The sequence below is a fragment of the Exophiala spinifera genome (assembly GCF_000836115.1).
Source record: "Exophiala spinifera strain CBS 89968 unplaced genomic scaffold supercont1.5, whole genome shotgun sequence".
Taxonomy (NCBI): domain Eukaryota; kingdom Fungi; phylum Ascomycota; class Eurotiomycetes; order Chaetothyriales; family Herpotrichiellaceae; genus Exophiala; species Exophiala spinifera.
In genome coordinates, this window is record NW_015622517.1 from 366073 (window position 1) to 392403 (window position 26331).

The 26331-nt window shown below is 51.7% G+C and overlaps 8 protein-coding genes across 8 annotated transcripts; 3 read left to right on the plus strand and 5 right to left on the minus strand.

Moving 5' to 3' along the window:
• Nucleotides 1–1698: 1698 nt before the first annotated feature.
• PV08_06720 (uncharacterized protein) lies at nucleotides 1699–3359 on the minus strand (the record flags this gene model as incomplete). The annotated part of the gene is made up of 3 exons (XM_016381053.1): nucleotides 1699–1800; nucleotides 1879–2961; nucleotides 3090–3359. 3 exons carry the CDS (start codon nucleotides 3357–3359, stop codon nucleotides 1699–1701), a joined length of 1455 nt encoding a protein of 484 aa, XP_016234155.1.
• A 2527-nt stretch (nucleotides 3360–5886) lies between these two features.
• On the minus strand, nucleotides 5887–7299 carry PV08_06721 (uncharacterized protein; the record flags this gene model as incomplete). Its single annotated transcript, XM_016381054.1, has 2 exons — nucleotides 5887–5931; nucleotides 5986–7299. The coding sequence occupies 2 exons, from the start codon at nucleotides 7297–7299 to the stop codon at nucleotides 5887–5889; spliced, it is 1359 nt and encodes a 452-aa protein (XP_016234156.1).
• Nucleotides 7300–11939: 4640 nt separating this feature from the next.
• PV08_06722 (uncharacterized protein) lies at nucleotides 11940–12953 on the minus strand (the record flags this gene model as incomplete). The annotated part of the gene is made up of 1 exon (XM_016381055.1): nucleotides 11940–12953. The coding sequence occupies one exon, from the start codon at nucleotides 12951–12953 to the stop codon at nucleotides 11940–11942; it is 1014 nt and encodes a 337-aa protein (XP_016234157.1).
• Nucleotides 12954–13691: 738 nt separating this feature from the next.
• Nucleotides 13692–14978, plus strand: PV08_06723 (uncharacterized protein; the record flags this gene model as incomplete). Its single annotated transcript, XM_016381056.1, has 1 exon — nucleotides 13692–14978. One exon carries the CDS (start codon nucleotides 13692–13694, stop codon nucleotides 14976–14978), a length of 1287 nt encoding a protein of 428 aa, XP_016234158.1.
• Nucleotides 14979–15925: 947 nt separating this feature from the next.
• On the plus strand, nucleotides 15926–17239 carry PV08_06724 (uncharacterized protein; the record flags this gene model as incomplete). Its single annotated transcript, XM_016381057.1, has 3 exons — nucleotides 15926–16397; nucleotides 16477–16694; nucleotides 16763–17239. 3 exons carry the CDS (start codon nucleotides 15926–15928, stop codon nucleotides 17237–17239), a joined length of 1167 nt encoding a protein of 388 aa, XP_016234159.1.
• Nucleotides 17240–20145: 2906 nt separating this feature from the next.
• On the minus strand, nucleotides 20146–21123 carry PV08_06725 (uncharacterized protein; the record flags this gene model as incomplete). The annotated part of the gene is made up of 1 exon (XM_016381058.1): nucleotides 20146–21123. The coding sequence occupies one exon, from the start codon at nucleotides 21121–21123 to the stop codon at nucleotides 20146–20148; it is 978 nt and encodes a 325-aa protein (XP_016234160.1).
• Nucleotides 21124–23561: 2438 nt separating this feature from the next.
• On the minus strand, nucleotides 23562–24509 carry PV08_06726 (uncharacterized protein; the record flags this gene model as incomplete). The annotated part of the gene is made up of 1 exon (XM_016381059.1): nucleotides 23562–24509. The coding sequence occupies one exon, from the start codon at nucleotides 24507–24509 to the stop codon at nucleotides 23562–23564; it is 948 nt and encodes a 315-aa protein (XP_016234161.1).
• Nucleotides 24510–25088: 579 nt separating this feature from the next.
• Nucleotides 25089–26173, plus strand: PV08_06727 (uncharacterized protein; the record flags this gene model as incomplete). Its single annotated transcript, XM_016381060.1, has 2 exons — nucleotides 25089–25108; nucleotides 25168–26173. 2 exons carry the CDS (start codon nucleotides 25089–25091, stop codon nucleotides 26171–26173), a joined length of 1026 nt encoding a protein of 341 aa, XP_016234162.1.
• Between the last annotated feature and the right edge of the window lie 158 nt (nucleotides 26174–26331).

The window sequence follows — 26331 nt, forward strand, 5'->3', positions numbered from 1 at the left end:
GCAGACGCATAAATGGACGTCCAACGTGGGCTGTGGCAGTATAGGACACAGTCAATGAAGGTCTTGTTCGAGGTCAAGTCCCGACAAGTTGGGTCAAAGAGTGGTCTCGTCAGATCAGATCAGTTGTAAAGAACCAAGTGCACAGAAGGGGCGAGGCAAGAGTGTTATGACCGCATGCGAGACGAGATGGTGGAACGACGTTCTGAATTAGGGCGGGAACGGACCAGGGTCAGACACCCGGTAATTGGAGGGATGGTTCGACGCCACGAAAGTTTTTCGTCTGGATTCTCCTCGAAAGCGGTATGGCCAACGGTTTGACCAACGAGGGGGAGCCCAAGACCTGGGGTGTTGTCAGGGAGGTGTCGAGGAAAAGGCAAGGATGGGCGTGCGTTGGAATGGGTTGAGAGACGAGAAGAACTTCAAGTATAGACTCCGGAGGAGATGGACGCGGCCCTCTGGGGATTGGGACGGGGCAGCAGTCGGGGGCCTGGAGTACGCTTCGGGGCATGGAGGAGAAAGGGTCCGGGTCCCAGAGTCTCAGAGCCTGTTCCCAGCTCAACTTAGTCGTATCGTAAGCCGCATCGCCATTTCGCATCCTGCGGCTGCCGGCGGAAGCGGAGAATGACAGAACAACCCATAAGCCGCTAAATCGCTTTGGGCGCCCACACTACCAACGTCGTCGTATTATTGGCATTGCCTTTGCTGTGCCTGCGGAAAAGAAAAGCTTGCGGCTGTCACTGGGCTCTCTGCTGATCCCTTCAGAAAGGACCGCTCTGGTAGGGACTGTATTCGTAGCTATCGAGAATTATTGCTGGCCATCGCAGCTGACCTTCTCCTCCACTTCTTCCCCGGACAAGTTACAACCCACCCGACCTTCAATCTGAGCAATGATCCTGCTTCCCATTTCCCCGGACAAGAACCAACGAGGACGGTAGACAACGGCGAGCACAGCTAAAGAGCCCATCTTCATGGTCCAAGAGCATTAGTCGAGATGGCGAACTCGAATCGACTGCCCTAACTCGGCGGTGACAAGCCCCGACAAGGAGTGCTCTCCGGCGGTCTACGGCTCTCCATTAGCCCGAGCAATCCCCGGGCAGTCTAGACCCTTCGGCGTGTTTTCTGATTCAGCGGTGATGGTTACGATCCTCTCTGTACTCCCAGATTACATCATGCGCTGGGGCTCTGGACACCACTTCTCGTGGACACAGATCGTGGGAATCTGAGTGATCGATCTGTGCGGAACCGCTCCTCGTGTACTGTATGGTGAAAGATATCTCAAGTACAACAAGCGAAAGACCAGCCAGCGGGTCTTTTCACAAATTTTCATCAGTAGAAATGTCTTCCCTTGTAAGAGGGACAAAATACTCTACTTGCTGGCGCAGGCCACCAAGGCTAAACATCTCCGTGCCTGTGGACCATGGACGAACGGAACGTCACTAAAACGATCCATCTAGGTTATGAGAAGACACATCTGGCACACGACTACAAATCGTTCTTAAGCCGGTAGGTGGGTCGTGTGGTGAGTCAAAGACCACCTTCTTCCTGGGTTGTTGACCTTTCAGCCCCGTGGGTAGCAGAACACACTTCTCGCAATTCCGGGGGCTCATACCACCTCGGGCACCAAATTCCTCTCTCCGATGTGAACTCTAGTTGGGCTAACGGTGTAAGATGTGCATAAAGCCTGTAGTGCGCACTCCTTCAAGAGAAATCTTCTGGGTATTCTCCAGTCGATAATCCTGAGCCGTCGGCCCCCTGCCCCAGGTAAGCACGCACGACGCTCGATTCGAGAAGTCGAAGCTTCTACGCAGGTGTTAGTAACACCCTGACAGGGCACTGCTGGAACATCAACAAGGCTTATCCTGGTAACCCCAAGCTTACCTCTTGCTCCAGTGTTTGGAAAGCTCTCGTCAAAAGGTCAAGTTCCAGATTCCGAAGTCTTCCGATCGTCTGGTACACGGATGGTCTGACCTGGTCGTTGGGAAGAGCCTGGTCATAACCATCTTCGCTTGCCGCTAGATGCATCCCTTGCTCCTCGACACGTTGTTGAACCATTACAGTTGCACGAAGCACGAATACATCTCGGAGTTGATCTTGAAGCAGAGCGGCTCTCAGTTCATGAGCTGCTAGGTCGCCATCCTTCCATGTGGCCTTGAGATCCATGTCTCCGTCGATGGTCTGCTCCACCCTGAAATCGAGCCCATCTTCCTGGTTGACGCATGCCCACCAGGCGAAAGTACTGTCCCAGCATACCTGACCCGTCTCATCAACATGGATCCTTACCCCAGGCGTTTCTTGGGCAAACCGGATCTTTGCCAGCCTGAATGGATCATCGGCTGGAATTGACAAGCTGAGAAACATCTCGCGGGCACTGTTCGCTTGTTCCTCCAGGAACCCGTAGGAGAAGATCATCTCGCAGGCCCCGCCTGCCCCGTACATGATGGTAACCTCTTCCCCGGCCTTGATAGATTTTCCATCTTGCACGACGAGTATCACCGATCCCGCATCCTCGTCGACCTCGAATCTTGCATTGTAATGACCCACAGAGGCATGGTTCGCCATGTCAACAACAGGCACCATGGCCACACTAGCTCCTCGCGGAAGGCCCAGCGCCCGAGACCTGTACATGGCATCGGCGAGCTTCCAATCTCCGACGTCCAAGCAGCCAGTGATGTCGTCCCACCAGAATTGCTGGCACCAGGGGATATGCTCCGTAGCTGCCTTTAGGCCGTCAAACTCCCTTTCTAGGCTTGCCAATTTTTGATCGAGAGCATCGGCGAGAGAAGTGCCGGCCAGTAGCTCCTTTTCCTCTGGTGTATACAAAGTAGGCAACGGGTACTCTTTGGGCAAGAACTTGACATAGCCAGAGAAGGGATTGTTGACTCCAATGGTGTGATCTTCGTTGTCTGGACTGTTGATCGTCATCTGGTAAATCAGGAACAGCAACACGGCAGTGCGAGGATTCTATGGGTGTACCGTGCAGAAGTCAGTCTGCTGCATCACACGGAACAGACCCCAACCTTCTGCGGAGTTATGCCAATGATACCTTGTAAGAAGACCAAGAGCTTTGGCCTTGAGAGAGAAGAACCTACCTGTACTAAAGACGCAGTTGCTTCGATCAGTTCACGAAGATTCTTGTCTGCCTTTGCAGCTTCAGACACTGTGTCTTTGGACAACACAAGATCCAAAGGCACAGATAGTAAGGTCTGGGCCTCTTCATGATCCGTCTTGGCCAGCAATCCTCCTCCTTTATCAACGCCGTTTTCTATGATGTGAGGGTCCACGGCGACGTCGAATAATTGCACTCCATTGAGTTGTGACCACTTGGCAAGGTGTTCCAGTGGTAACGATATCTGCCTCATTCTGACGGTGTGGGTTCTTCGTTTATCAAGTGGTTGCCATTGTTGGCCTGGGTACCAATCTGGGGTCAGTACAGTACTGGTCCTTCGTATTGTACAGCTGTTTGGTTGTAGAAAAGGTCGCCTGTCCGGATAATCATCGGCGGGCGACACTAGTTAGGTACTGTAGGTACAGAAGAGCCCGACTCTCTCAGCCTTTGCCTTAGTCATCAGATAGCATCGTACTCGTAGTCCTGTCCTCGTCCGCGATCGAAACCGCCATAAGGTTTCTAGACCCACAGGTATTGTTCCTGCTACAATCGTAATCGTAATCGTGTCCTCTGGGAAGCCGTTCGACGGGAGTCTACACGAATGGCAATGACCGATCAACAACTCATCCTTCAATCGTGAACGAGTGTTGGACGTTCTCCCTCTGGAAGCACCTGAACGACTACAAGTCGGTACCGGCCTGGGGGATCTAGAGAGGGATCTAGGGACCAAGGGAACGGTAAGGTTAAGCGACCAGGATGCCATGTTCTCTTCGCCAAAATGCGGGACCAGATCAGCTACATACGGCTCCAGGTCAGGCCAGCTTCCCTACTCTGCTCAGACTGCTCAGATGCGGACCTTAGAGTACCTACCTGAGTCACTTCCGGCAATCCGCCTCCAAGGGTCCAGGAGTTTACCTATTACTCTTGACACCCCTCCGTTACCTACCTGGGGCAAGCCGGATTATCTCAGCAAGTCTGTATACAGGTTGCTGCTCCGTACCACACTGCCTGTCGGCTTGGTACACAAGTCATCTGCTCAGGCTAGTGTGCGGCTTCATCTTCGTCTTCGACTGGGGAGTTCGTCGTCCGGCGATGCCCAGTGTCCCATCCGGCGTCGATGCAGTGATACGGAATGAACGACTGCCCATGGCATGATTTGTGCCCCCTCGGGTTCTCAACTTTCTGCTGTCGGCATTGATCTCGGTAGATGCGAGTGGCCCAACAGAACAGACCCGGCTGAGCAGGGTACAGAAGGTCGGTACAATACCAATCGATTGGCCTTTCCAAACACAGATTGGCAAATGGCCGCGAAGTGAACCACGGTGAGACCTAGGGCAGTCTGGGGCGGACTAAAGTGAAGCATGGCACGGCAAGTAAACGGAAAAAAAGTGTACGAGGACGGGGTCAAAAATTCTAGATTCGCATAGAACAACTTTCTTCTTTCACTGCGGCGCTGAAAGTCTGATTAGACCACGTCAGGACGGGTGATGCGAGGGTGCAAGGGTTCGAGATGTGAGGGTGTGAGAAAAAAATGGCCTATTAGTAGAAGCATAAAAGATACGAGGTGGCTTTCCGGGGGGGGGGGGGGGGTGTGCTGCGAGAATCAGGCCACGGGCATTTTACAGGACGTCCACAACCTTCGATAAGAAAAGGCACGAGAGTCTCAAGCTTCATCACGCCACGCCAACGCCCCAACCGCCGGTCAAGTGCGCTTAAATTCTGCCGTCTCACTTCGCACCAGATGAAGTGGCACTCGATCACTATCAGGGAACCAGAAATGTGTCGCGGAACAGGAGTTTTTCCGGCAACGGACGAGAAGGGATTGGATTCTTAACTCCTTACATACAGACGCCCACACCCTTTCTCTGACGGTGCTGACAAGTCAGGTTGCGAGCGCGGAATCTCTTCCATCTCGCGTGAAAGAGAATAGGTCTTTGTTTCGCCCTCGGGAGACCCTCGGTAGGTACAGCAGTCAAGTGCTGATGAGATAATACCCTGATCGATGCGGTCGCGACGAATCCCGTACGCCCTTACGACCCATAAGTGTTTCATAAACCTATTCCGTACGGAGTCTAGTGTAGTGATCTGATAGAGGTACGGTGTGGATGAACGGTATTCGTACACTATACAGGTGGGCACAGACAGCTCTACTCGCTCAACCAAGGAGGCACGGAGACGAGATAGACGAATCACGAGTCATCGAGCGGACACCGTCATACACCCGCCAACATACCGGGGAACTTTATGCTTACCGAGATAGAACAAAAATCGGATCAATCAAGCACGAAACCTCTGCGATTAACAATGACAATGACAATGACGCTACAGCATGAAACAATATGAATGAAAAAGACCTCTCCCCATCAATTGGATACTTAGTAGTACTGAGTACGAGTCGATATGGTAGTTCGCATATCCAAGATCCCCCTTTATATCCTGAACTTGCAAATCCAAGCCACTTTCTTTTTTCAACCCAGCGTAGCTAGCTCAGCATCTCACAAGTGTCAAGAGAGGCGTCAATGCGAAAGCGGTACAAGGCCAATCAATTTCCCATTCATAGATTAACAAGAGATTTCCCGACCCAGCCATTCGTCCTGATCTTCGATGAAATCAAGCTGACAGCTGTAGAGGACGGAAAACAACAAAGATCCGATCATGCAACGATCAGGGCAAGGAAAAAGTACATATGAGAAACCTGACGTCAACGCCGGCGTAATATGCAAGTTGAAAGCAAACAGTTATCGTGTCATGTACAAATGGTTACGGAATGCTTCAAAAGCCTAGTTGGAAATGACATAAGTTGCTGTGCCTGAGATAATCGAGACCTGTTCAGATTGTTAGTACCTATTCATGAAAGCCTGAATCGCACAAAAACTTACAGTGCAACCCTGTGAATTGCATCCCGTGACTCCGCAGTATTGTCCATTCGAGTACTTGCAAGATCCTGAAAGGTTACCTTTCAACTCGACCGTTCCTTGATATTGAGCCGATGTGGTTGGAGAGTTTTGGAAGATTGACAACCAGGTGGTGCCGTCTTTGGCCCCGACACCAAAGTTAATCGGCGCGTAGTTACCGATTGGAGTGCCTGGAGATCCCCACTGGCATGCCTGTGAAGCTGGGTATCCAATAGGGTTGAGGTAGTATTGTGCCGAAGTCGACTTTCCTTGCCAAGTGTAGTATGATCCAGCATCAGGCACGGCCAAAGCCTCAGTCTCGCCTGGTTGTAATTCCACCGGAACGGTTTCAGACTCGGTGCCAGGGTAGTCTGTTCGGCAGATGGCAACCACACCGTTGGCATTGTTTTGGGCCTGGACACCACCGACACCGGGAATGCAAAGCTTGCTGGAGAGTGCCGAGTTGGTCAGGTAGAGCTTTCCACCCTTGCATTGAATACCACCGACCGACTGGCCCGACGCTCCTTGCAGGTTGTTTGGCCACTGAGACTTTTGGTATCCCGGTGGGCATGCATAGGAGCACATCATACCTTCTGTACAGCTTTGTCCGGAGATACCAGTCACGATTGTGTTGACGAGCCCATTGGCGATCTGTAGATCCTGCAGACCACTCCAGCCACCCATGCCCAGGTAGGAAAGTGGAACTGGGCCATATTGAGACGGGAAGTCGGAGCAAGAGATTGTTCCATCTGGGAAGTCTGAGTCAACACCAGAACCTCCAGAGGAAGGAGTGGAGGAGCTTTGTGAGCCCCAGCCGCCCGTAGAAGCAGGTGCTGATCCCCAGCCGGCAGCGCTCGACGAACTAGGAGCACTCCAGCTTGAAGACGGTGCTGCCCAGAATTCTGCCGGGGTGCTGCTTGCCGCGAAGGTAGTGGTAGTGGTGGTGGTGGTGGTAGCAGTGGTGGTGGGGATAGAGGTCGTGGAGCTTGAGCTGGAAGCGGTGGTTGAGCTTGTCCAGTCGAGCCAGGTGCTCGAAGCGGAGGACGAAGAGCAGACACCCGGATCCTGGCCGTCTACAAACTTGAGCTCATTGTCTTCGATACCATTGCAAACTTCCTCAGCAGAGATCGGCTGTCCATTGAGCACATATGCGTATTCGGTGGGACCAGGAGCCCAGCTGGTTACAGTGGAAACATCGCGTGCTTCGTGTTTGTGGAAGTGTCGGTGTCCGTGGTTGTGAGGCTGCGCGAGGGCGACCGTGGCAGAGGCTGCCGTCAAGGCAACTGAGGTGACTTTCATAGTGGAAGAGTATACCAGTCTGTCGAAGACTGCGGTGGGATGGGATCAAGTGTTGAATTCAATCGGGAATATTGAATGCGATGGCAGACGTGCCTGGATACTGTCAGCCTGCTTTCTTTGTCTCGCGTTCATTGAACCCCAAGGCCAACAACAAAGAACAGGACTCTGGTCCCGTTTGCAACCAGGGGGGGCAAACATACAAAGCCGAAGACTCATATGATCAACGCAGGAATGCTGGGCCGCAGGGCTACGAGTCCGTGAGTTCGAGGGGCGCGTCGAGTGAGAGAGAGTTGGCGTGATGGTTGTTTAATGAATGGCACGAGAGAAAGGTCTCTCTGGTAAGGAACGTCTGCCAACGAGGGCGAGGGAGGGAGAGGGTGTGAAGAATTGGACGGGACTCAGAACAGAATAGGTTCAATCCAAGATACAGACAAGAAGGGAGGGAGAGGAAAGATAGGATGCCGGGCGATAGTCTGGGCATTTGGCTGCGGCCACTGGGCTGGGGACAGCGATGTTGGTAGTGTCAGTATGAAGCTCAGGAACAGGCCTAGTGCGACGGCTGCTATAGGGGCCCAGGAGACGCCAGCAGTGGCCAGGGCAGGGAAGCCCTGGCGCTAACAGGGGCCCGCGTCCCATCAAAGAGATTGCGCTCCACCCTCGATCGCCAGCTAAAGCGCCCTAATCATTGTTTTCCCGGCCTTTAGTGGCACGTCATTGGCTTCCGCCTCGCACGCACGATGAATCGCGCTTCGCACTAGACCGTCTACAGCCGCCTTGCCAGTCTATCGTCGTCGTCGACTCGTCGTTCCTCTCGCAATCATCAAAAGAGGCGAGAGTGTGTGAGAGTCTGACGAGGCATCTAAACCAAACATGCGGAATAATAGTGATTGCACTTTATCTGGAGCACGCGAACAGTGAGCAGTGGACAGTGGACAGTGGGCAGATAGACGATTGGTAGCAGCTTCGGGCATTCGCTTGTCCCAACCCAAATCTCGCGTCCACAAAGGGGGACAAGATTGAGAGCAGCATTACGGAGTACACTGGACTGAGTCAGTGATTCTGTCCAGCTGAACTACGCGGCACGCCCAGAGCACTCCGCGTGGCTCCCAGCCAACCATGGGAAAGGCTCCAATTGAGCTGCAAAATCCCATTACGACTACATTCTGAATCTGATCCAGCGCACCGTATCACGGCCTGCAAGATCTCGGAGACTCTGCGTCCATCCCTGTCTGTTGATGAAGATCAGCAAAAGAACGAGATTCTCTGAGCAAAGTCCAATGAAGATCAGGGTTGGCAGCCATTGATTCCGTACAGAACAACGGAGTGCCCAGAGGCCCCTGAGTCGCCCTGGATCATGACCACTGCCACATTGCACGAGTATGTAGGTGAGTTCCAATCATTATTGGCCGGATAGGTGTCACAGCTGGGTGCACAGGAGCAGTTCTATACGCAGGGCAGTGTAGCATTTCACCCTCTTCAGCCGTGGATCCATTGCATGATGCAGGCGAAGAAATCTCGGTGTGACCTGACGAGCACAGCAAACGACCTTCAGCTTCTGCGCCTACGTGCAGTAGGGAGTAGTTCTACACAATTGGGCCAAAGTTTCTCATATCAGTGGCGTCGATGCTGTCACCCAAACACTCATACCTGTCGTGCATTGATCGTGGCTCCTGCACACGTCCCTCATGCAGCAGGTTTTTTTCCCTCATCGCGTCTGAGCACTCTCGATCCCGCCACATTCGAACCGATCCCTGGGCATGGCAACGATGCCCTGCGTATGAGTACTGCGTAATTGGCCAAGTGTTGACTGCGTCATTGTTGGACAAGAACACAAACATCTGCCGCGTAAAGCCATTATCACTCGACATTCGTCATGGCTACAAGCCAGGTCCATGACGAGGCTGTGCCTATACATATTGAATGCCCCCAGCCATGGGCTCATTAAGCTTACGAATCCTTCCCGCCCAGCATCCACGTCGTGCGGAGAGCTCTTGTAGGGCGCCGGCTTGTTGTTAGTCAAATTAAAAAGCTCTGTATGGATCCATGGCCCAGGATTTAGACGCCTTTCGCCGACATCACTCCCTGAAAGTGCCCTGAAGTTTATTTTTCAATCCCCTACAGGCTAGTCGGAGTAGCGTGTTATCGATTATCACCAGCCAAACACTCGATTGGCGCCAGTGCTATAAGGCTTGTTGTGGTTTTCTGGCGTTATTTGAGGGGGCCGCTAAGGAGAGGGTTCTCCCATCTTTGGTTTCACCCTTTCAGCCTCCTGCAATTTGGACATGCGACCACTTTGACACAAACCAACCGCAAGCACCGCCCTCGAGTGGTCAGCAGGTCTTGGCCGTGAATCATCATGTACTTAGACCCCAGGGATGTGTGAGAAATGGAGAATTAGCAAGGAAAAACATGGACGACCAGGGCCTCCAGCCTCTCACTTTGAGACTCGGGGATGATGAATGACTTGCAGAGGCGTTAATTTCCCGAGCTATAGCCTCGCGTTCGCCTGAAAGCTTATTTTTTCATCAAGAAACAAAAAAAAGCTCTGTTTCAAAGACGCACCTACCAGCCAGGAGTCCCTGTGTGCACGTACTTGTAGGGAGTACCTCGGACGACGTCCTACTGATAAAAAGAAAAGAAAAAAACTAAAAGTCCAGCTCCCGGCTCTTTTACTACTAGCAAGAGCAAGGTACGAGTGCCGTGTACAGACTGCGGTGGCCGGGTGGTTGCTTTCCTGTGCTCAATCTCGATGTGGCTCCACTCAACAACAACAGCAGCAGCGGACGTTTAATTTGCACCCTAACGGGTGAAAGTACAGAACGAGCCTACTCTTGTCTGCAAGTACCGTATGGGTCATGTTCACGCCTTGCAAGGCTAACGTAACCATGTCTATCAGACTATCGCAGAGACAGCAGCCTCAATCTTCCACGTGTTTGGACAGAGCTTCTGGAATTCCCCACGGCTGTCGATGGTGAATTCGAGGTAACGATCTTGGTGTGATTGCTTGCGCACCACTTACGGAACCCCGGCATATTGCTAGTTTTGTAGGCTCGACCACAGGTCGCCTCCGCCTCAGGTCCGATAGCTAGAGGAGGTAGCGACAACCCTCGACCCAGCTCGAACGCGAACCATCGCCAGTCCAGTCCAATCCAGTCCAATCACCGAAAGATTAGCCATTATGCAACCAAGACCGCAGAAGGCCAATTTGCCCCAGCATATCTCTCGCAAAGTCTTGTTGCGGTTGTGGGCTTAGATTCGGGCTTGGGAGCTGACGAAGCAGTCAAATCCTTTTACGAGCAGCGCTTCTAGGGTGTGTACGGTTGAGCTATCTGCCAGTTAAACACACCCAGGGTACCTAGGAGATTCACACGACCGAACTGGATACTCTGCACCGTACGAGTACGGAGAGTACCAATTTCAGCCTCCTCCGTCTTGACACTGATAGTCTCCCGGAGAGTCGCAAGTGATGACGTGTCAGTCCACTTCGGTTTACTTCAGTGCACTTCGACTCTTTCATCTCCTTCTGTTCGTTCTCCAGGTAACTTGCACGGAGTATCGGGACACTACGTTGTATTGATCTGGCAACCGAGATCAATCAAACCATGGGACCAAGATCGCAGGTTGGCCGTCTATGGGATGCAGAGAACGGTCTGGCCACGAAGGAGGAGCGCAGGACTCGTCTGAGTGGGACGGTACAATCTCCATATGAGACTGTTATTTTGGACTGATGTCGAATACACGAGTGCCTTGTTGAAGATGGTATAGTATGTGATAAGACAGGTGAGACCCTAACATAGTAGCTCACAGGGGCATAAGGAAAGTTACCTCAGGTACCTAGGTAGGGACCGATTGATCGCCCACCTATCTACCTTCCTACGTTTCAAACGGTCTGACTTGGACCTATGTATCTGGATACCTGAATCGGTGCTAACAGACGCAGGCCTTTTGGCAAAGACATGAATCATGCAATCCACGAGCCTCTTGTCGTCGAAGGGGACACCGTCATTCAAGGATGCCATGTTGTGGACAAAGAAGAACTTCAATTGACTGGCACCGAGTGGTGGCACTCCTTTCTTCTCATGTCACACCAGTGTTGGCACATAAACAATCCTTCCAAATACATGATGCAAGGCTTTTCTGCACAGCCGGTGGTAACAATATCACCTCTCTCTCTTGCTTTTGCCTGAATCGGGCTTCGTACGCTCATCCATTACCATGCTACAGGTTTATCATGCTCCCCTATTACTCCAGACAGCGGTTATTCCATATTAGAATCGTCTGTACCACAAATGCTCTGCAGCGTCTGCACGCATTCAAAGCATTGTCTTCCCGCCAAAGTTGGGCTCAGCCTTCGCGTGGTCGATTCCAACTCGTCCAATACCACGGTATCCGCCAAATATTCCGCCCGCGACATGTCCCCCGTCTGCATGCATCCGTGCAATGTGCCTTGCTCGATTAGAGGCCCAATCATCTCCTCTCGAACACAGCCGAGACGGACTCCCAGAGCTGTTCGTGACTCGTCTTTTGTTATCGAGTGCGACATAGGGTAGAGCGGGATAGAAGTCTCGCTGGGATAAGTTGCACCAACAATCGAACCCTGCGATTCATCCAGAAAATGCGTTCAAAATGATGCACTACCATCACTTTTTTTCGTAACTTTTGGGTGATATTGCAAGTACAACAGCCAGACTTGCAACAATAAGCGCTCCAGTGATAGTGCCGACGATGAATATACTCCCGCGACTTGCGGGGAATTTCCCTCGAATAATCCAGTGCTGAGACTCAAAGTATCGATGGAAGCCTATGAATAAAATGACAATCGAGATGCCCAAGAACGTAGCGCCTAGAGGCTTGCCTACATGCCGAAGTTTGGCAGCCTGCTCTTCGTTTATCGCACCCGCGCTAAAGTCATCTCTTCTAACAATCTGTAGCCCATTTGCGTCGGGCGGTGGCAGAAGAAGGACCTGGTCAAGTAATGTTGGACCCAGCGATGGTGCAGGTGCTGCAGCAGCCGCGGCAAGTTGCTGAAGATATGGAATCAGTTCCGCTGGCACTGCTTGTCCGATCATGGGTGAAAAGGGAACCTGGTCGCTCGTCATCCGCATGGCAGATGTCGTTTCTTGAGACCGTGCGATCGTTGTGTTAAGACGAAAGAGCTGTGTGATTGCGATGCCAATGCTGGCAAATGCTAAGCTGGTCCGCAGCCACGCAAGGAATGTCCTCTCGAGCGCCAGGTGGTCTCTCGCTACCGACCCTTTGTTTTCTAGCGAGATGGCACCGTATTTCTCTGCTATTCTCTTCAGCCAGCTCGGTTTTTTCTCCTCTTCTCCATTTTGGTCTTGCTGTGCATTGTCTTCTGACGCCCCTGCTGGCAACGACTCTCTTGGCTCTGTGTTATAGCGTCGATCCGACTGGCCGTCTGCCGTACGAATTGGGGTCACTTCATCAGAATCGCCCGAAGCTCGAGGATAGCGGGACATGGGAGGCGATGGGGGACCCTTCTTGGTACCTTCAGAGAATGCAACGCTTGGAGGTCGACTAATGGTAGGGTTCGCGGACTGGGGAGACTGGCTTTGGTTTGGCTCTGTGTTCACAGATGACAAGGAGGACAAAGCTCCTGGTGACCCATCTCGCTGGCGGTCGTGAGAAGACATGGGTATAAATCTTGCATATGCCAAGCGAGATGGTGATAAGGGATTTGATCAAGGCGGTCCGCGATCGCTGGGTGAGAATTGTGCTATGCCATGGGAGCCCTTACCCGTACTGTACATTGACTCGAGAACAGCACCTCGTGATTGGAGAGCGCTCACGTAAAACGCCTAGACCAGTCTACGAAGGGCCGAGGCGTCAGCTACGAGCAGGAGTCATGGGCAAGATTCAAACCGATCGTCTTGTGCAGCTTCGGATTGCTTCATAGCGACTCGGAATGGCGTGATAACTAAGGGACGGATACGGTGTAGAGTACGGATACATAGAAAGATGCCGGGAGGTCAATATGAGCACCTTAGTCATGGCGGCCCCGCTACCTCGGGTGACGACTCACAACTTCACAAGGGAGATCCACGCACTACAGTCTACAGTATTGTATGCCCGTCATTCTGGGGCAGCTACGGAGTCAAAGCCTACAGGCTACAGTTGACAGTCATCACTGCGATCTGCGGTGCCCTTGTGGCGTGAGATGTCAGGGCCTGTTGGCGTCTGGCGGGGCTTTAGGTGCCCCCCGGAAGCGCAATCCCTTCGGCGGCGACTAAGGTCGATGCTTACCAAATGAAGAGCAGAAAGTCAGCGGACACTCATACAAGTCACGAACTTTCCTGCAAACACTTCTCAAGCCCCCCTTACATGTCCCAGTGGCATGAGATATGCTCACTGGTGAATAGGAAAGCGGCACGATGTCTTCCAACTACCCCTCACAAGATGGACGTGCCGACAAATTGGCATCTTTGCTGAAGGGTAACCAGGCGCGTGCAATTCCAAAGTTGATCCCTCGATCTCAAAGAACACCCTCCAGAACAGCAGGTCCGTCGGAAGTCGCCCCAGAGACACCGAAACTGCCTCTTCCTCCTCAGCTCGATTCTGTGCAATTCAAGACTCCTGTTAAACGCATCTTAAGCCCTTCGGATCACGAGAAATTCCTCTCTTCTGCCACCTACACTCTCATCCAGTCATGGATATTCACTCTAGCAGACTGTGTCGAAGGCCGGTCCAATTCGACATTAGATGTTACAAAACTCTCAGCAGAAGTCCAGCGACTGGATGCAGTCCTCGATGCCGTCAGGACTCTCGTCGAGCGATATCCTCCTCTTGATACCGGCTCTAGATTCGGCAACCCTGTTTTTCGAGACTTACACAAGGCCATAGTAAGAGATGTGGAAAACCTGCACAAGGAAAAGCTGGGTTTGCAACATCACGCTGCCATTCAAGAGATTTCGGTATATTTTATCAACTCCTTTGGGTCAGAGGAGCGGCTGGACTACGGATCTGGACACGAATTGAATTTTATGATGTGGCTGCTGTGCTTATATCAATTGGGCCTTGTCAAGCCCGAGGATTTTCCAGCAATCGTTATACACACATTCACGCAGTACCTCGACCTGATGCGGAAAATCCAGAGCACATACTACCTAGAGCCAGCTGGGAGCCACGGTGTCTGGGGCTTGGACGACTATCAATTCTTACCGTTCCTCTTTGGAGCGAGCCAGCTGATTAGACATCCATACATTACCCCGAGGTCTATACACAATAATGTCGTACTGGATGAGGAAGGTGACAAGTATATCTATCTCAACCAAGTCCGATGGGTGGACAGCGTCAAGACGGTCAAGGGCCTCCGGTGGCACAGCCCAATGCTGGACGATATCTCTGGCGCCAAAAGCTGGCAGAAGGTCGAGGATGGCATGAGGAAGATGTTTATTAAAGAAGTCCTGGGTAAGCTGCCCATCATGCAACATTTCCTCTTCGGTGGCTTGATCCCAGGGACAGAAGATATGGGACATCTGGACCCGGAAACTCTTCGCCTACAAGAAGAAAGAATGAAACATGTCAAGGAAAAGGGCCATGAACCTGATTATTGGGGCGACTGCTGTGGCATCAAGGTGCCGAGCACGGTAGCAGCAGGAGAAGAAATGCGAAAACGAATGGGCACCTTTGGAGCACTGCGGCCGATACCATTTGATTAGCACAACATTGGTTCTCATGTTATGCAAACTAAGACGACGAGGCAAATCAACTCATCTGCCCAAGGGACGCAAAGCAGGGCGCGGTCGCGAAGTTGCAGCCCTGAAATGCATGACCACGAAGCCGCAGCTGTGTTGGATGGGATGAAAAACAAATCATCAGGCAGCACAGAGTACAAATGAGTGGAGAATTGATGCATCCGGTTCGTGGCATGGTTTCATGGTTCGCAGCGTGGAGGAGCCCTCTCATCCTCGTCGTACAAAGTCAAATTGGGGCTAGCGCCGTGTATTGGACCGGCTCAGCCTGGCAAGGCAGAGTCTCTTGAGAACGATTCCGGGCAGCTCCTGAGGGATCAACAAGCTATTGGACATCCGAATCGCGTGACAGAGCTCAAGATACGAGCATGGATGCGATTTGAGGGAGTCGGATTCTTCAGGTCGCCCTAACAGACCTTCAACACCACGTCGATCCTGGGTAAGTGCTGTTTAGTGACCGGTTGATATGGAACGATAAGCAAAGTCTGCCTATGAAAGACTTCGCAGGTACATTAGGTACAGAGTAACAGAAAAGGCACCTTGTATGCTTTTCAGCCTTGCTTGTCTATGAGCAAGAGCACAAGCATGAGTACCCCCCCTTGGTACCTTGGTACTTACAGACTTCACTGTATTACCCCTCCTTCGCCCAACCACGAACTCTTTGTCAGACCATTTCCTTCCTGCCTCTTCACATCTCTCACTCTTTCTTCACCTGGCAGTGGTAGGTTCCTCTGTGCAAACCTGTATTGGGTGAATCAACGCGTCAGTCTCTTCCATCACTGATTCGTTCGCGCCGTGACCTCTTTGCATCCTCGATCCTCCTAGATTCTCTACATCTTATCCAGACCTGCCTGTGAAAACACTATCAGCAATTCGAGCCTGTGAGCATATATTGTTGTCGATCACAGTTCAAGATGGCAAAGAAGTCTGGCAACAAGCCAATCCGGCGCCCTGCGCTTCCAAAGGCTCCCATCATCTACATCAACGATCCGGTCGCAGGCATGCCTCATGCCCGCTATATCCGCGACCTGATCCCAAATTGCATCCTTGCCTTCGGCCCTCCTGATGACAAAGACGCTCTTGCGAAAAGCACTCCGTACTCACTTGAGAAGATCCAGAAGCAGCTCAAATTGGACAAGTTCAACGACCGTGTTCTCGTGGTCGGAGACAACCGTGTTGATGAAGACACAGAGGTCAAGATCGAGACAGCCAAGGAATTCCACAAGCACGCCATCAAGTACGGTTGCAACTTTGCCAGCATCAACTTGTACTTCGACGGCCTCGCGTCCGAAGCAAAGCTGAAATCCTGGAACAGCAACCACCTCAACCTGTGTATCAGCAACATTCCTGTCAAAGACATTGCGGAGAAAATTTTCCGCTGGCTTTGTACGTTTCTTGTCCCATTGTTTAGAGGTCAAGATCGCCTTTGGAGTTAGACTGTTGACTGACTCTGTGATGCTCCTAGTTACGGCCCTGACCGTCCACGAGACCCTGCACCTCATCCCAGACTCTGAAATGACCAAGATCGACACGAAGTCTTTCCCGGATTACAAATACTGCCCCATTAGTGACAGCAAGTACCACGGCAAGGACGCAAAGATTCAATTTGTGGCACTGGTCACGTCTCGTCCTGAAGTGGTTGGCGACAGACTCCAATGGAGCGTGGCTGACAAGACTGGCAGTGTACGTTGTTGCCCCTTTCACTGGTCCATTTTTCCTCTGCTCCTCTAATGTGCAATTTTTTGGTCCAGGCCCACTTCTACTTCCAATATCGCGGCCCTAGCAGTCAATACACGTGGGATTGGGTGCAGAAGCTCCAAGTCGGCGATCGCAAAGTCCTCCCTCGCATGCCAATGGTCAAGATCAAAGAACGCAAGACGGTCCGCGTGGCCAAGGCACCCTTCCGAGCTGCCGGATACGCCGTCCAAGGAGTCGGTGTCGCAGTCTCTGGGGTTGCACGTGGCCTCGAGAAGATTGGCGAGATGAGCAAGATGGGCAAGAGCGCCGAATGGGTCCCCGAGGCCGACGTCCTTGACGGTAAGAAAGTAGGCTGGCAGGCAAAGCAGAAAGAACTGGCCAAGAGAGTCAAGATGGAGAAGGCTGCGAAGAAGGTTGATTACAAGGTCTTCAACGAGAAAGGAGAGAAGACTTGGAAGGACGATGACAGTGTCGCGAGCACTGCGAAGGGCAGCGACGCTGAACTCGTGCTTGAGAAGGAGTTTTGTTGAGCAGAAAAGACGTGAAGACAGGCAAGACACATTGACTGTGTTGACAAAGTCCGGTGCTTCAGCACAATCCCGTCTTGTCCGTTCATGACATCTCTGATGCTCCTGTCTCTGCAATGGCTAGGCTGGGTGGGCTCGGCAAAGGATTTCTTCTGCCATTGACGGATTTACGTTCATAATGCTCCAAGGTGTGTGAAGGGGGATCGCGGCACTAATCATGATAATGGTGATGATGATCAATCACGAAGAATGAATCTAGATTATGAGGGCGTTTGAAGAAAGCTTCATAAGTCGAGTTTTGACGATGGTGGTGCAAGTCGAGAATCTTATCCACAGGCTCCCCTTTTTTTTTCTTTCCAAGGTACGATGCAAACAAGTTCTGACGATATTGTCCGTTTCTGCGTGTTAGTTCCAAGTCATAAGTCAAATATCAGTGAGGCTGGAGTATTGTCACTGGAGTACCATGACGGTGTGAGATTGATTATATTGGTGATCAGCGACAAAAGAGGTCTATCTCCCATTTACCTGTCTCCAGGAATCTCCGGGGGCCTAGGTTACCTGCCCTACAGCACCTCCGCATACATCACTTTTTTTATACTTTGTGTTACTTGAGTTGTGTAGGTGTGTGTGCATACACAACATGCGTGGAAGTTGCCGGTGTCAGAGCAGGGGAGATTTTGACGTAGTAAAGACCTTGCCAAACTGTCTGCCTTGGGTGCAGAGTACCCATGTTTTTTTTTCGTTCTCTCTGCATACTGTACATTCATTGCCCTGGTCTGCCCTGACTGACTTTGCCTTGTCTTGCAGTCTGCAGTAGCCTGCGCATGTCGGGTGGGGGTGTGTTGGAATAGAGTTGATAAGTAGTACCTGACATTACAGCGTAGCAAGGCGTAGAAGGAAAAAAAGGAAATAAGCTAGAGAGACGAAAAGCAAAGCAAAGCAAGGCAAGGCAAGGCAAGGCGAGGCGTAAAGGGACTCGCGAGAGGAGACGAGGAACGCAGTGCAGTGCAACGTAAAAGTAGCAAGGCGTAAAAGAGAGAAGAGGAGAGGAGGGCGAGAGGGGCGGGCGAGAATCGTCGAAGAGAATTGAATGAATGCATGATGAGTCGAATATCAAATCCGCCCAAAGCTGGGTCTCGGGTCGGTCGGTCGGAAGGCGCAACTCATACATCCGGAGTATGCGAGTGAGTACGTTTAGGTTATGCAACCGGCCTGAATCGATCATGGAGTTTCCTCACGAAATGTGCCTTGCCTTGGACAGGTAGTTAACTAGTTAGTTAGTGTAGCGTATTCGTATAGGGCGCGAGAAACTATCAAGGAAGTCGCCCAGTTACTACTGTATTACTACCGAGCCGGGTAGTTGGTCAACCACCTAATAAGTGTTACCCCGCTCACCGATCAGGCTCACCGATCAGAAATTGGAAAAGAACGGAAGGAAGAATGCAAGGCAAGGCAAGGCAGTGCAAGGCAAACCATGACATGTGTTGTTCGGGTAGACGTTTCGTTCTATTTGACATTACCTTTTTCACGACATGCGGCAGAAGAAATATTGCAAAGAAGGAGAGGAAAAGGCTCACCAACAACAACTTGTAACAAGTTAGTTAGGGGCATGATGCACTTTGCGGAGCCCCCCGAACCCTTCCACCCATCCAACCTTAGGTACGGTACGTTGTAGATCACCTCATTGGAAGGTAGTTTATTGGATTGTAGTAGGCCCAGTAGGTACGTGAGGCTCAAGACGACGCAGGGCGAGAAAAAGCCAAAAAAGGCACTCTAAGGTTCCCTGTTCAGGGCTCACCAGGCGGGATCGGATGCTCCAGACGGGAGCAAGCCTTGACGCAAAATACTCCCAGTTAGTTACTGTAGCACCTAACTTTACGTGCCAGACTTATTTTAAGTACAGGACAGTAGTTAGGCAGGTGAGCTATGTTATATTTTTAGGTCCATGTCGTATCAGACGGGCACCTGCTGGCAAGTCATCACGGGGCGCGTCAAGGCTCGGCGAGGGTTCGGCCACAAAAAGCAACAAACGTAGACACACCACAACTAGCTAACTACAATAGATATTGTACCTAAACTATGTAACTAACCTATCTGAGGAGTCAGAAAGCGTCGGCAACAAACCTTGCAATACCTAGGTAGGTGACTAGAGTTCATAGGGAGACACGATCTGGACGAATATGTATTATTATTATTGCTTTGGAGAAATGGCCTGTTGTAAACGAGCAACAGCAACAGCAACAGCAAAAGCAAAAGAATTAACATTGAACTCACTCATCGATAGACGATAGACGAAAGACGCATCAAATGATAATCCCTCCTATCCTATACCTTTCCTATTCAACTCCGTACGAATCAAGTCGTACCTGACTGATAACACACACTCAGAAGACGTACAGAGTGAAGCAGTGCCCCAGTCTGCCTGCCCACTGCCACATCAGTACATACCGACCTGACCAAACCTGTAGTCAACAAAGTTCTCCTTATTCCTTCACCCGTTCCTCTCATACAGGCTCCTGACTTGATGGTCATCATAAAAACCAGATCCCAGGTACTCATCGAAAAAAACTCCAACCTATGGGTAACTGTTCAAAACTGTTGCCTCGCTCAGAGTCGTAAATGCCGTTGCAATAACCATGACCATAACCAGTCATAGCCTGAGACGAAGTATCTTGACTGGAACAAGATGACGGAAAAAAACCCCATATCCCTTGGCCAAATCCACCAAACAAAGGTTGAAGTGCCCTGCCGCTGTGCCCTGAACAATCGAGCACATGTCATCCGGATATCGTGCTGTTAAGCCACCAGTGCACCGCCATCTTGGACAGATCAAAAAGGGAGGAGAGAAAGTAGAAGACGCCAAATCGAAACCAAGGCTTGTTAGTCGTTGATCGGCCGTAACATATGTCCTAGTACCTTTGACTCGAGTAAGTGTACATGGGACTTCTCGTGACCACGTTGATTCCTTGAGGGTGAGAAGGATGAGAACCATGATGTGGAGGAATGCCATAGCCGGTCTGATACGACGATGAAGGTGCCTTGATGGTCACGACGCGAGGTGCAGGAGAGTAGGTGTATGGTTCGGTCTTTGCGATCTCGTAGCCATGGTGTGAAGTTCTCGACCCATAAGAACCATAACCGGAGTCATGAGTCTCGTAAATGTCGTGCGTCGTGTACGACGTCGGCGCCGGCTTGTATCTGCGACTCGAAGACTGTCCGCTGTGGACGCTTTGGAAGCTCTCCTGACTATCGTGCCTGCGTCGATGGCGCGAGGCGTGACGACTACTTGTTCGTCGGGGTTGATCGTTGTGTACGCTTCTGATCTCTATCTGCAAGGATCTTGGGGCTGGTTGCCGACGGTGGCGGTGGTTGTAGTCTGCGTCACGGTCGACGGTACAGTAGTCGTCTTCCTCCTCGACCTCGTACACCCGCCGACCGCGACTCGGCGGTGACAAGATGGCGGTGGACGCCCGGTCGGAATCAGAATGCGCCGACATGGACTCCCGGAGAGTCTGTAGGTCGCTGTTCCTCTCGGCATGCTCTTGCAACCATGCGTCGTCGGCCATCTTTCTGGAAGGACTGTGCCATTCCTTTTCTCGTTTTAACGGTGCCGCCCATGGACTGACACCACCACCGATGTCTTCTGGTACCGGGTCACATGATGGTTCTCGCCCTTCTTGATGATGCCTTCGATTCAACTGCTGGGCATACCGGCCTTTACCTTCTCGCCCCCGAGTGACGGCTTGGCCTCCTTCCTTACAAATCTTGCAATCGCCTTCCCGGGGAAACTTCCATCTCTCCAGGTGTGAACAGTGCGGGTCGTTGCATTCATTGGTGGTTTTGAACTCACAACCGCAGCCGTACGTGGTTTTGGTACGCACACACATGATCTGAGATGGAAGTGGATGACCCTAAGATGACGCCGAGATATTCTCCTGTCTCTGATGGAATGATGGATCAATGCTTTAATGCTTGTGTATGTGCTGCGTAGCGGAAAACAGAAGTATTCACTTCGTAAATAGTCTTGATGCTGTGTCTGAAAGTGGACCAAGCGTGGCGATGTGCAAGGTGATGTTGGCTCACATATGTGACTGCCAGTAGTTGGCTTTGAGAAAACAGGGGACGGACAAAGCGGTGAATGTCGTAGTGCGTGTACGAGTACACTCTGAAGCAGCAGGACACAAGACACAAACAGTCACGCAAAAGGGTCTCAATGCTTCTCAAAAGTGACGTCGAGGTACATTCGAGACCCGGCCCGTTTCGCTACAGCACGTTATAACACTTCATGGAGGCAGATTTTTGTCTCACGCCAGCGAAGGGAACATGCATAGGATTGACAGGTGCTCAGCAAAAAGACAAAGAGAAAAGGCGAAAAAGAAAATCCGTGTGATCTGTTGTGTAAACGCTCGTGGAGTGATGGAAATGTGATGGAGGGAATGCCCCGGTGATGGCGAGAAGTTGGGTTATTTTGCCATGCCCTGCCAGAGCGAAATGGGAGGGCTTGCTAGATCAACAGAAGGGAGGGAATCCATTCAGATGCATGATGCAGATTCTTACCCATCTCGCCTCAGATTGACATGGCAGAAGTCGACATATGCGAGGAGGACGCATGGCTCGAATCGACGGCTGGACTCCCAGGCTTGCAAAACCGTCGCTCAAGCTGCATAAGTTGGCGTGAAAGAGTAACCATCGTCGGTGGTGTGTGGACCAATGCAGGCACCCTGTGTCGCGGGAGGGCGGACCTGAACGCCCGGGAAAGCAGGGGAAGAGGCTCGGTGTGAGAGGTCGTCGGCTGGAGGCCAGAGGTGACTGGCTGGAGCCGGGATCGTCCATATCATGTCGCCCTGTCACAGGCTGTTTCACACTCTAAATGGCGCCTCAGGTCGCCTGGCGGGTTTGCCTGTCGGAGTTTTGTCTGGGGGTATCGTGTGGCTAGCACTTCTGTTGCCTCTGCTCATCGCAAGCTTCATGCTTTGCCCATTCCGCCCCACTGCCACTGTAACTGACATTGGGTGGCAGTGCTGATCTTGGGGCGTCGAATTGGGACACCGTGCAGCAGAGGAAGTCCAGTTGCAAGTGACGGTCTTGTAGTGGTCTTGCAGGCGTGGACCGCCGGCCTCGGTAGCTTCAGCGGTCATCATTCGCAAGAATTCGAGTATTCCACGTTGCACCGAGCCATTGGATTGGGAGTGGTAGAAATTGCTGACGATGCCATCGTTTGATAGGTGAGTGCCGGAACTGATCGGTTGAAATTGTGATCTCGTGCCGCTTGGAAGACGACGCCGTCGGCAGAACGAGCATCTTTGGAGTGGGATGCTGTCGGAAGAGACGTGCCCAAAAAACGGATACTGGCGAGCAGCCACGCTTCGGCTACGTTGGAAGGGACTCAAAAACACTCGATGCGTTTCCATTGCTGCAAATGGTTCCAGCTAACGCCGTTCCACCACTGACTACGACGACTCTCGAACACCTTCAGGCATCGGCTTCTGCATTGAGAGCCAACTGCCTTCTTACCAACTGGCCAGTTGGCTGCAATAGGCTCTCACGGATCGAGCGGCCACTCCTACATCTCGCACTCTGACTTCGCGATGCAGCGTCCGCGTGTCCGCGTGTGACCACGAAACTAATGTCAGCTGAGGCTACTGCAGTGCGATGGATGTGAACTCAGGTTCTCCAGAAAGATGCAGACACCCCTCCGGTTCTTCGAAAGAGTCGCTACCTTGGGCACTTGGCGATTGTGAGCTGAGAAGATCAGAGGCAAAGGCAGGAGAGTCTCGACCGCATCGTCGACGCCCGATCCAACCTCCGGCATTCCATCTTCTCTCGTGCTCTCCAATGATGTTGTGTTACGTGGGTAGTATTCCCGGGCATTGGGATTCGAAGAGCTGGACTTGGATGTACCGATGAGACCAGATTCTCCGGGCAAACATGCCGTTGCTCAAATATTGTGACAGGCAGCCTTGATGCACACACCCCACGAGATCCCCGGTTCAAGAAACCGTCACTGCGGAAGCATGTCGCGCCAATCTCTCTGACCTTGGAGGTGGTATTCGGGTCGTCTCGTGGTTGCAGTAAGCCTCACTTTGACATGAACATGCCACACGACCGCAGTTTCTGAGGACACAAGTATTGGGGGGAGATCCTGATATAGCAGACGGGAATATGCGGACATAGGCGCTTTGTCTCGAGACAAAGAAAGCCTTCCGACGGTGTGAATGTTCCAGAAAACGCCTCTATTTTGACATTCTTCAAGTCTATATACCAGAGGTGCATCAAGTGCTTTTGCCGGGTTCTCAGTGCGGGCTCTATGCCCTGATTAAAGTCGTCAGAATCCGTCCTCAATATCACTCGCCCTTTCAGTACGCAATCTCTCATCATTGGTCTTCTGCCACCAACGATGTGTCTCGTCCTTTGTCTCCTCAGGCGTCTCATCCCAGGGCTTGGGACTTAAGATATAGTGTATGTTTTTCACCTGATCATCCCGCCATATGGCGTCATGAACGCCCTGCCACCGTAGTGTTTTCAACGCATTGTAGGTGTAGGGTAGACCCACCCACCTGCCGTAGAAACGGTCACCCAGCAAACTCTGGTCTGCAAAATCGTATGAGCTGGTGAGGTCACCGTTCTTCATAGCCTCAAGGATCTTGTCATAAACACTCTGGCTCGGATTGCAAACGACCAGTCCTCCATTGGGGCATCCTATACCGGCAGTTGGAGGTGGTCCATTGACCTGCGCATCCTCTGGGGTACTGTGCTGAGAAGTGAAACCACAGTTGGCGGGAACCCAGTGTTCAGGGTAGTGTGGCTTTTTCAGAGGATTGCATGCGCAAGCATGGCTGGCAGCATATACTCTATTTCCTTCTCCGCCCATCTCTGGAGGATCCAGTTCCAAGTCCATCAGCTCGTCCATGTTCTTGAGAACCATCATATCACTATCCAACTGTACCACCCGTTCATACTCGACGAGACTGAACGGGGTCAGCTTACTCCAACAGTCGTAGAACCGTGGATCGTTTGCATATTCTTTTGGGACCGAAGGGAGAAGATAGGGAATATGTTTCGCGGGGATGTTGCGTCGATTTAGGGCTTCGAGTCCCTCGGCCGGAAAGGTATCAGTATAGAGAGCAATGAGTGGGTAGTTCGAACCAGACTTCTTCAACGAGTAGTCAAGCGTGAGAAGCCCAGAAAGGTATTTGGTGTTGGTGATGAGGGTCGTCCAGACTTTCTTTGGCTGGTCGTGGACGGCCGGGCATGTGCCATTTGCGCCGTTCATCTCGTGTCTTGCGCGGCACTATCGTCGCAGAGCTCTCAATTCGAGATTGCTTCGAGTTTATGTTGTAGTGAGATGGATGCCAATCTTCTGTGTTGTAGCTGAGCAAGCATGCCCAGGGTGGGAGATGTAAGCTACATGGCGCGATTGGGTGCTATTGTCTGGGTAGTCTCTCGAGGACTTGGGCCTGGACCGAGTTTAGCGGTGTTGAGAAGTAACCTTTTTTTCTTGCTTAGCATCGGTGCGACCGTGCGAGTACAATAGGCTTGTTGGTGCCGATAAGTACAGGAAGAGCCCCAGAGCCCGATGCTGTTCAGCAAATCATCAACGTCACCACTCAGCGCCCGGGAACCTTGCTTGTCGGGGAGCCTAGATGGTGCCCGATCGTGCAAGGCGCAGATTATCTAAACTTTCTGCTCTAAAACTGTCCCCGCGGGATCGGATTCGAGAAGTACAATAAGAAATCGCCCTTTCTCGTTGCCGTCGTTTCGTTCTTCTTGCGCATCCGGCCATACGAATGGCTAAGACAAGATCATCGGATCGCTGGCTCGGTAGTTGACCGTGTTCCCGAATGGATCAAATATGTCCGTCAAGCTGAATAGGTGAGCTTCGACAAAGGCGCGAGACCCGACATTGACTTGCATTGTACTGATGAGTCCAGCCCTGCCGATGACTCTGACAACACCATTCCCGTTGATCGGACGAATTCTTCGCGTCATGTCGCCGTTTCGGAGACTAGGAACAGATCAGTCTTGAGCACTTACAAAGGCTTTGTCGCTGGAATCTTCAGTGGTATAGCCAAACTGTCTGTCGGCCATCCTTTCGACACTATCAAAGTACGTCTGCAGACCTCGGAAAAGACACATTTTAGTGGCCCATGGGATTGCTTGGTGCAGACAATCAAAAAGGAAGGACCGCAAGGACTATACAAGGGCGCAACACCTCCACTGCTGGGATGGATGGCCATGGACTCTGTGATGTTGGGCAGCTTGACTCTTTACCGAAGGATGCTCCATGAGAAAGTCTTCTCAAACCCGTCCTTCCGGCCTGGCAAATCTGCTGTGGAGCTAGCAAATGAGAAATTGCCAGCTTTTGGACACGGGATTGCAGGTATCATGGCTGGCTCTACCGTCTCCTTCATCGCCGCGCCGGTCGAACATGTCAAGGCTAGGCTGCAGATACAATATGCCGCCCAGAAGAAGGACAGGTTGTACAAAGGTCCCATTGATTGCACTTCTAAGATTCTGAAGACTCATGGGATCCGTGGCTTGTATCATGGGTTGTTCGCAACCCTACTGTTTCGGTCCTTCTTCTTCTGTTGGTGGAGCTCATACGAAATATTCTCCAACGTGTTCAAGAAACATACGTCGTTGTCAACACCTTCTATCAATTTCTGGGCGGGTGGTTTGTCTGCACAGGTTTTTTGGCTCACATCCTATCCGTCCGATGTCGTTAAGCAGCGAATCATGACAGATCCTTTGGGAGGAAACTTAAACGATGGCACACCCAAGTTCAGGCGCTGGAGGGATGCTGCCGTAACCGTGTACCGAGAGTCCGGGTGGAGGGGATACTGGAGAGGGTTTGTACCTTGTTTCCTGCGGGCATTTCCTGCCAATGCGATGGCGTTGGTGGCGTTTGAAGGTGTGATGCGTGCTCTTCCTGAATAGATCTGTTTGAACGTCTCACCTAGAGTGAATGATGACCATGCACCTAGCGGCAATACACGGATACTCCTATATCTGACTCACGCAAGACTTCTGATTGTTTACCTGAACCTTCCGTGAATACCATGTGCGGGTACTGTCGGTCGTCAGCCTTATCACGT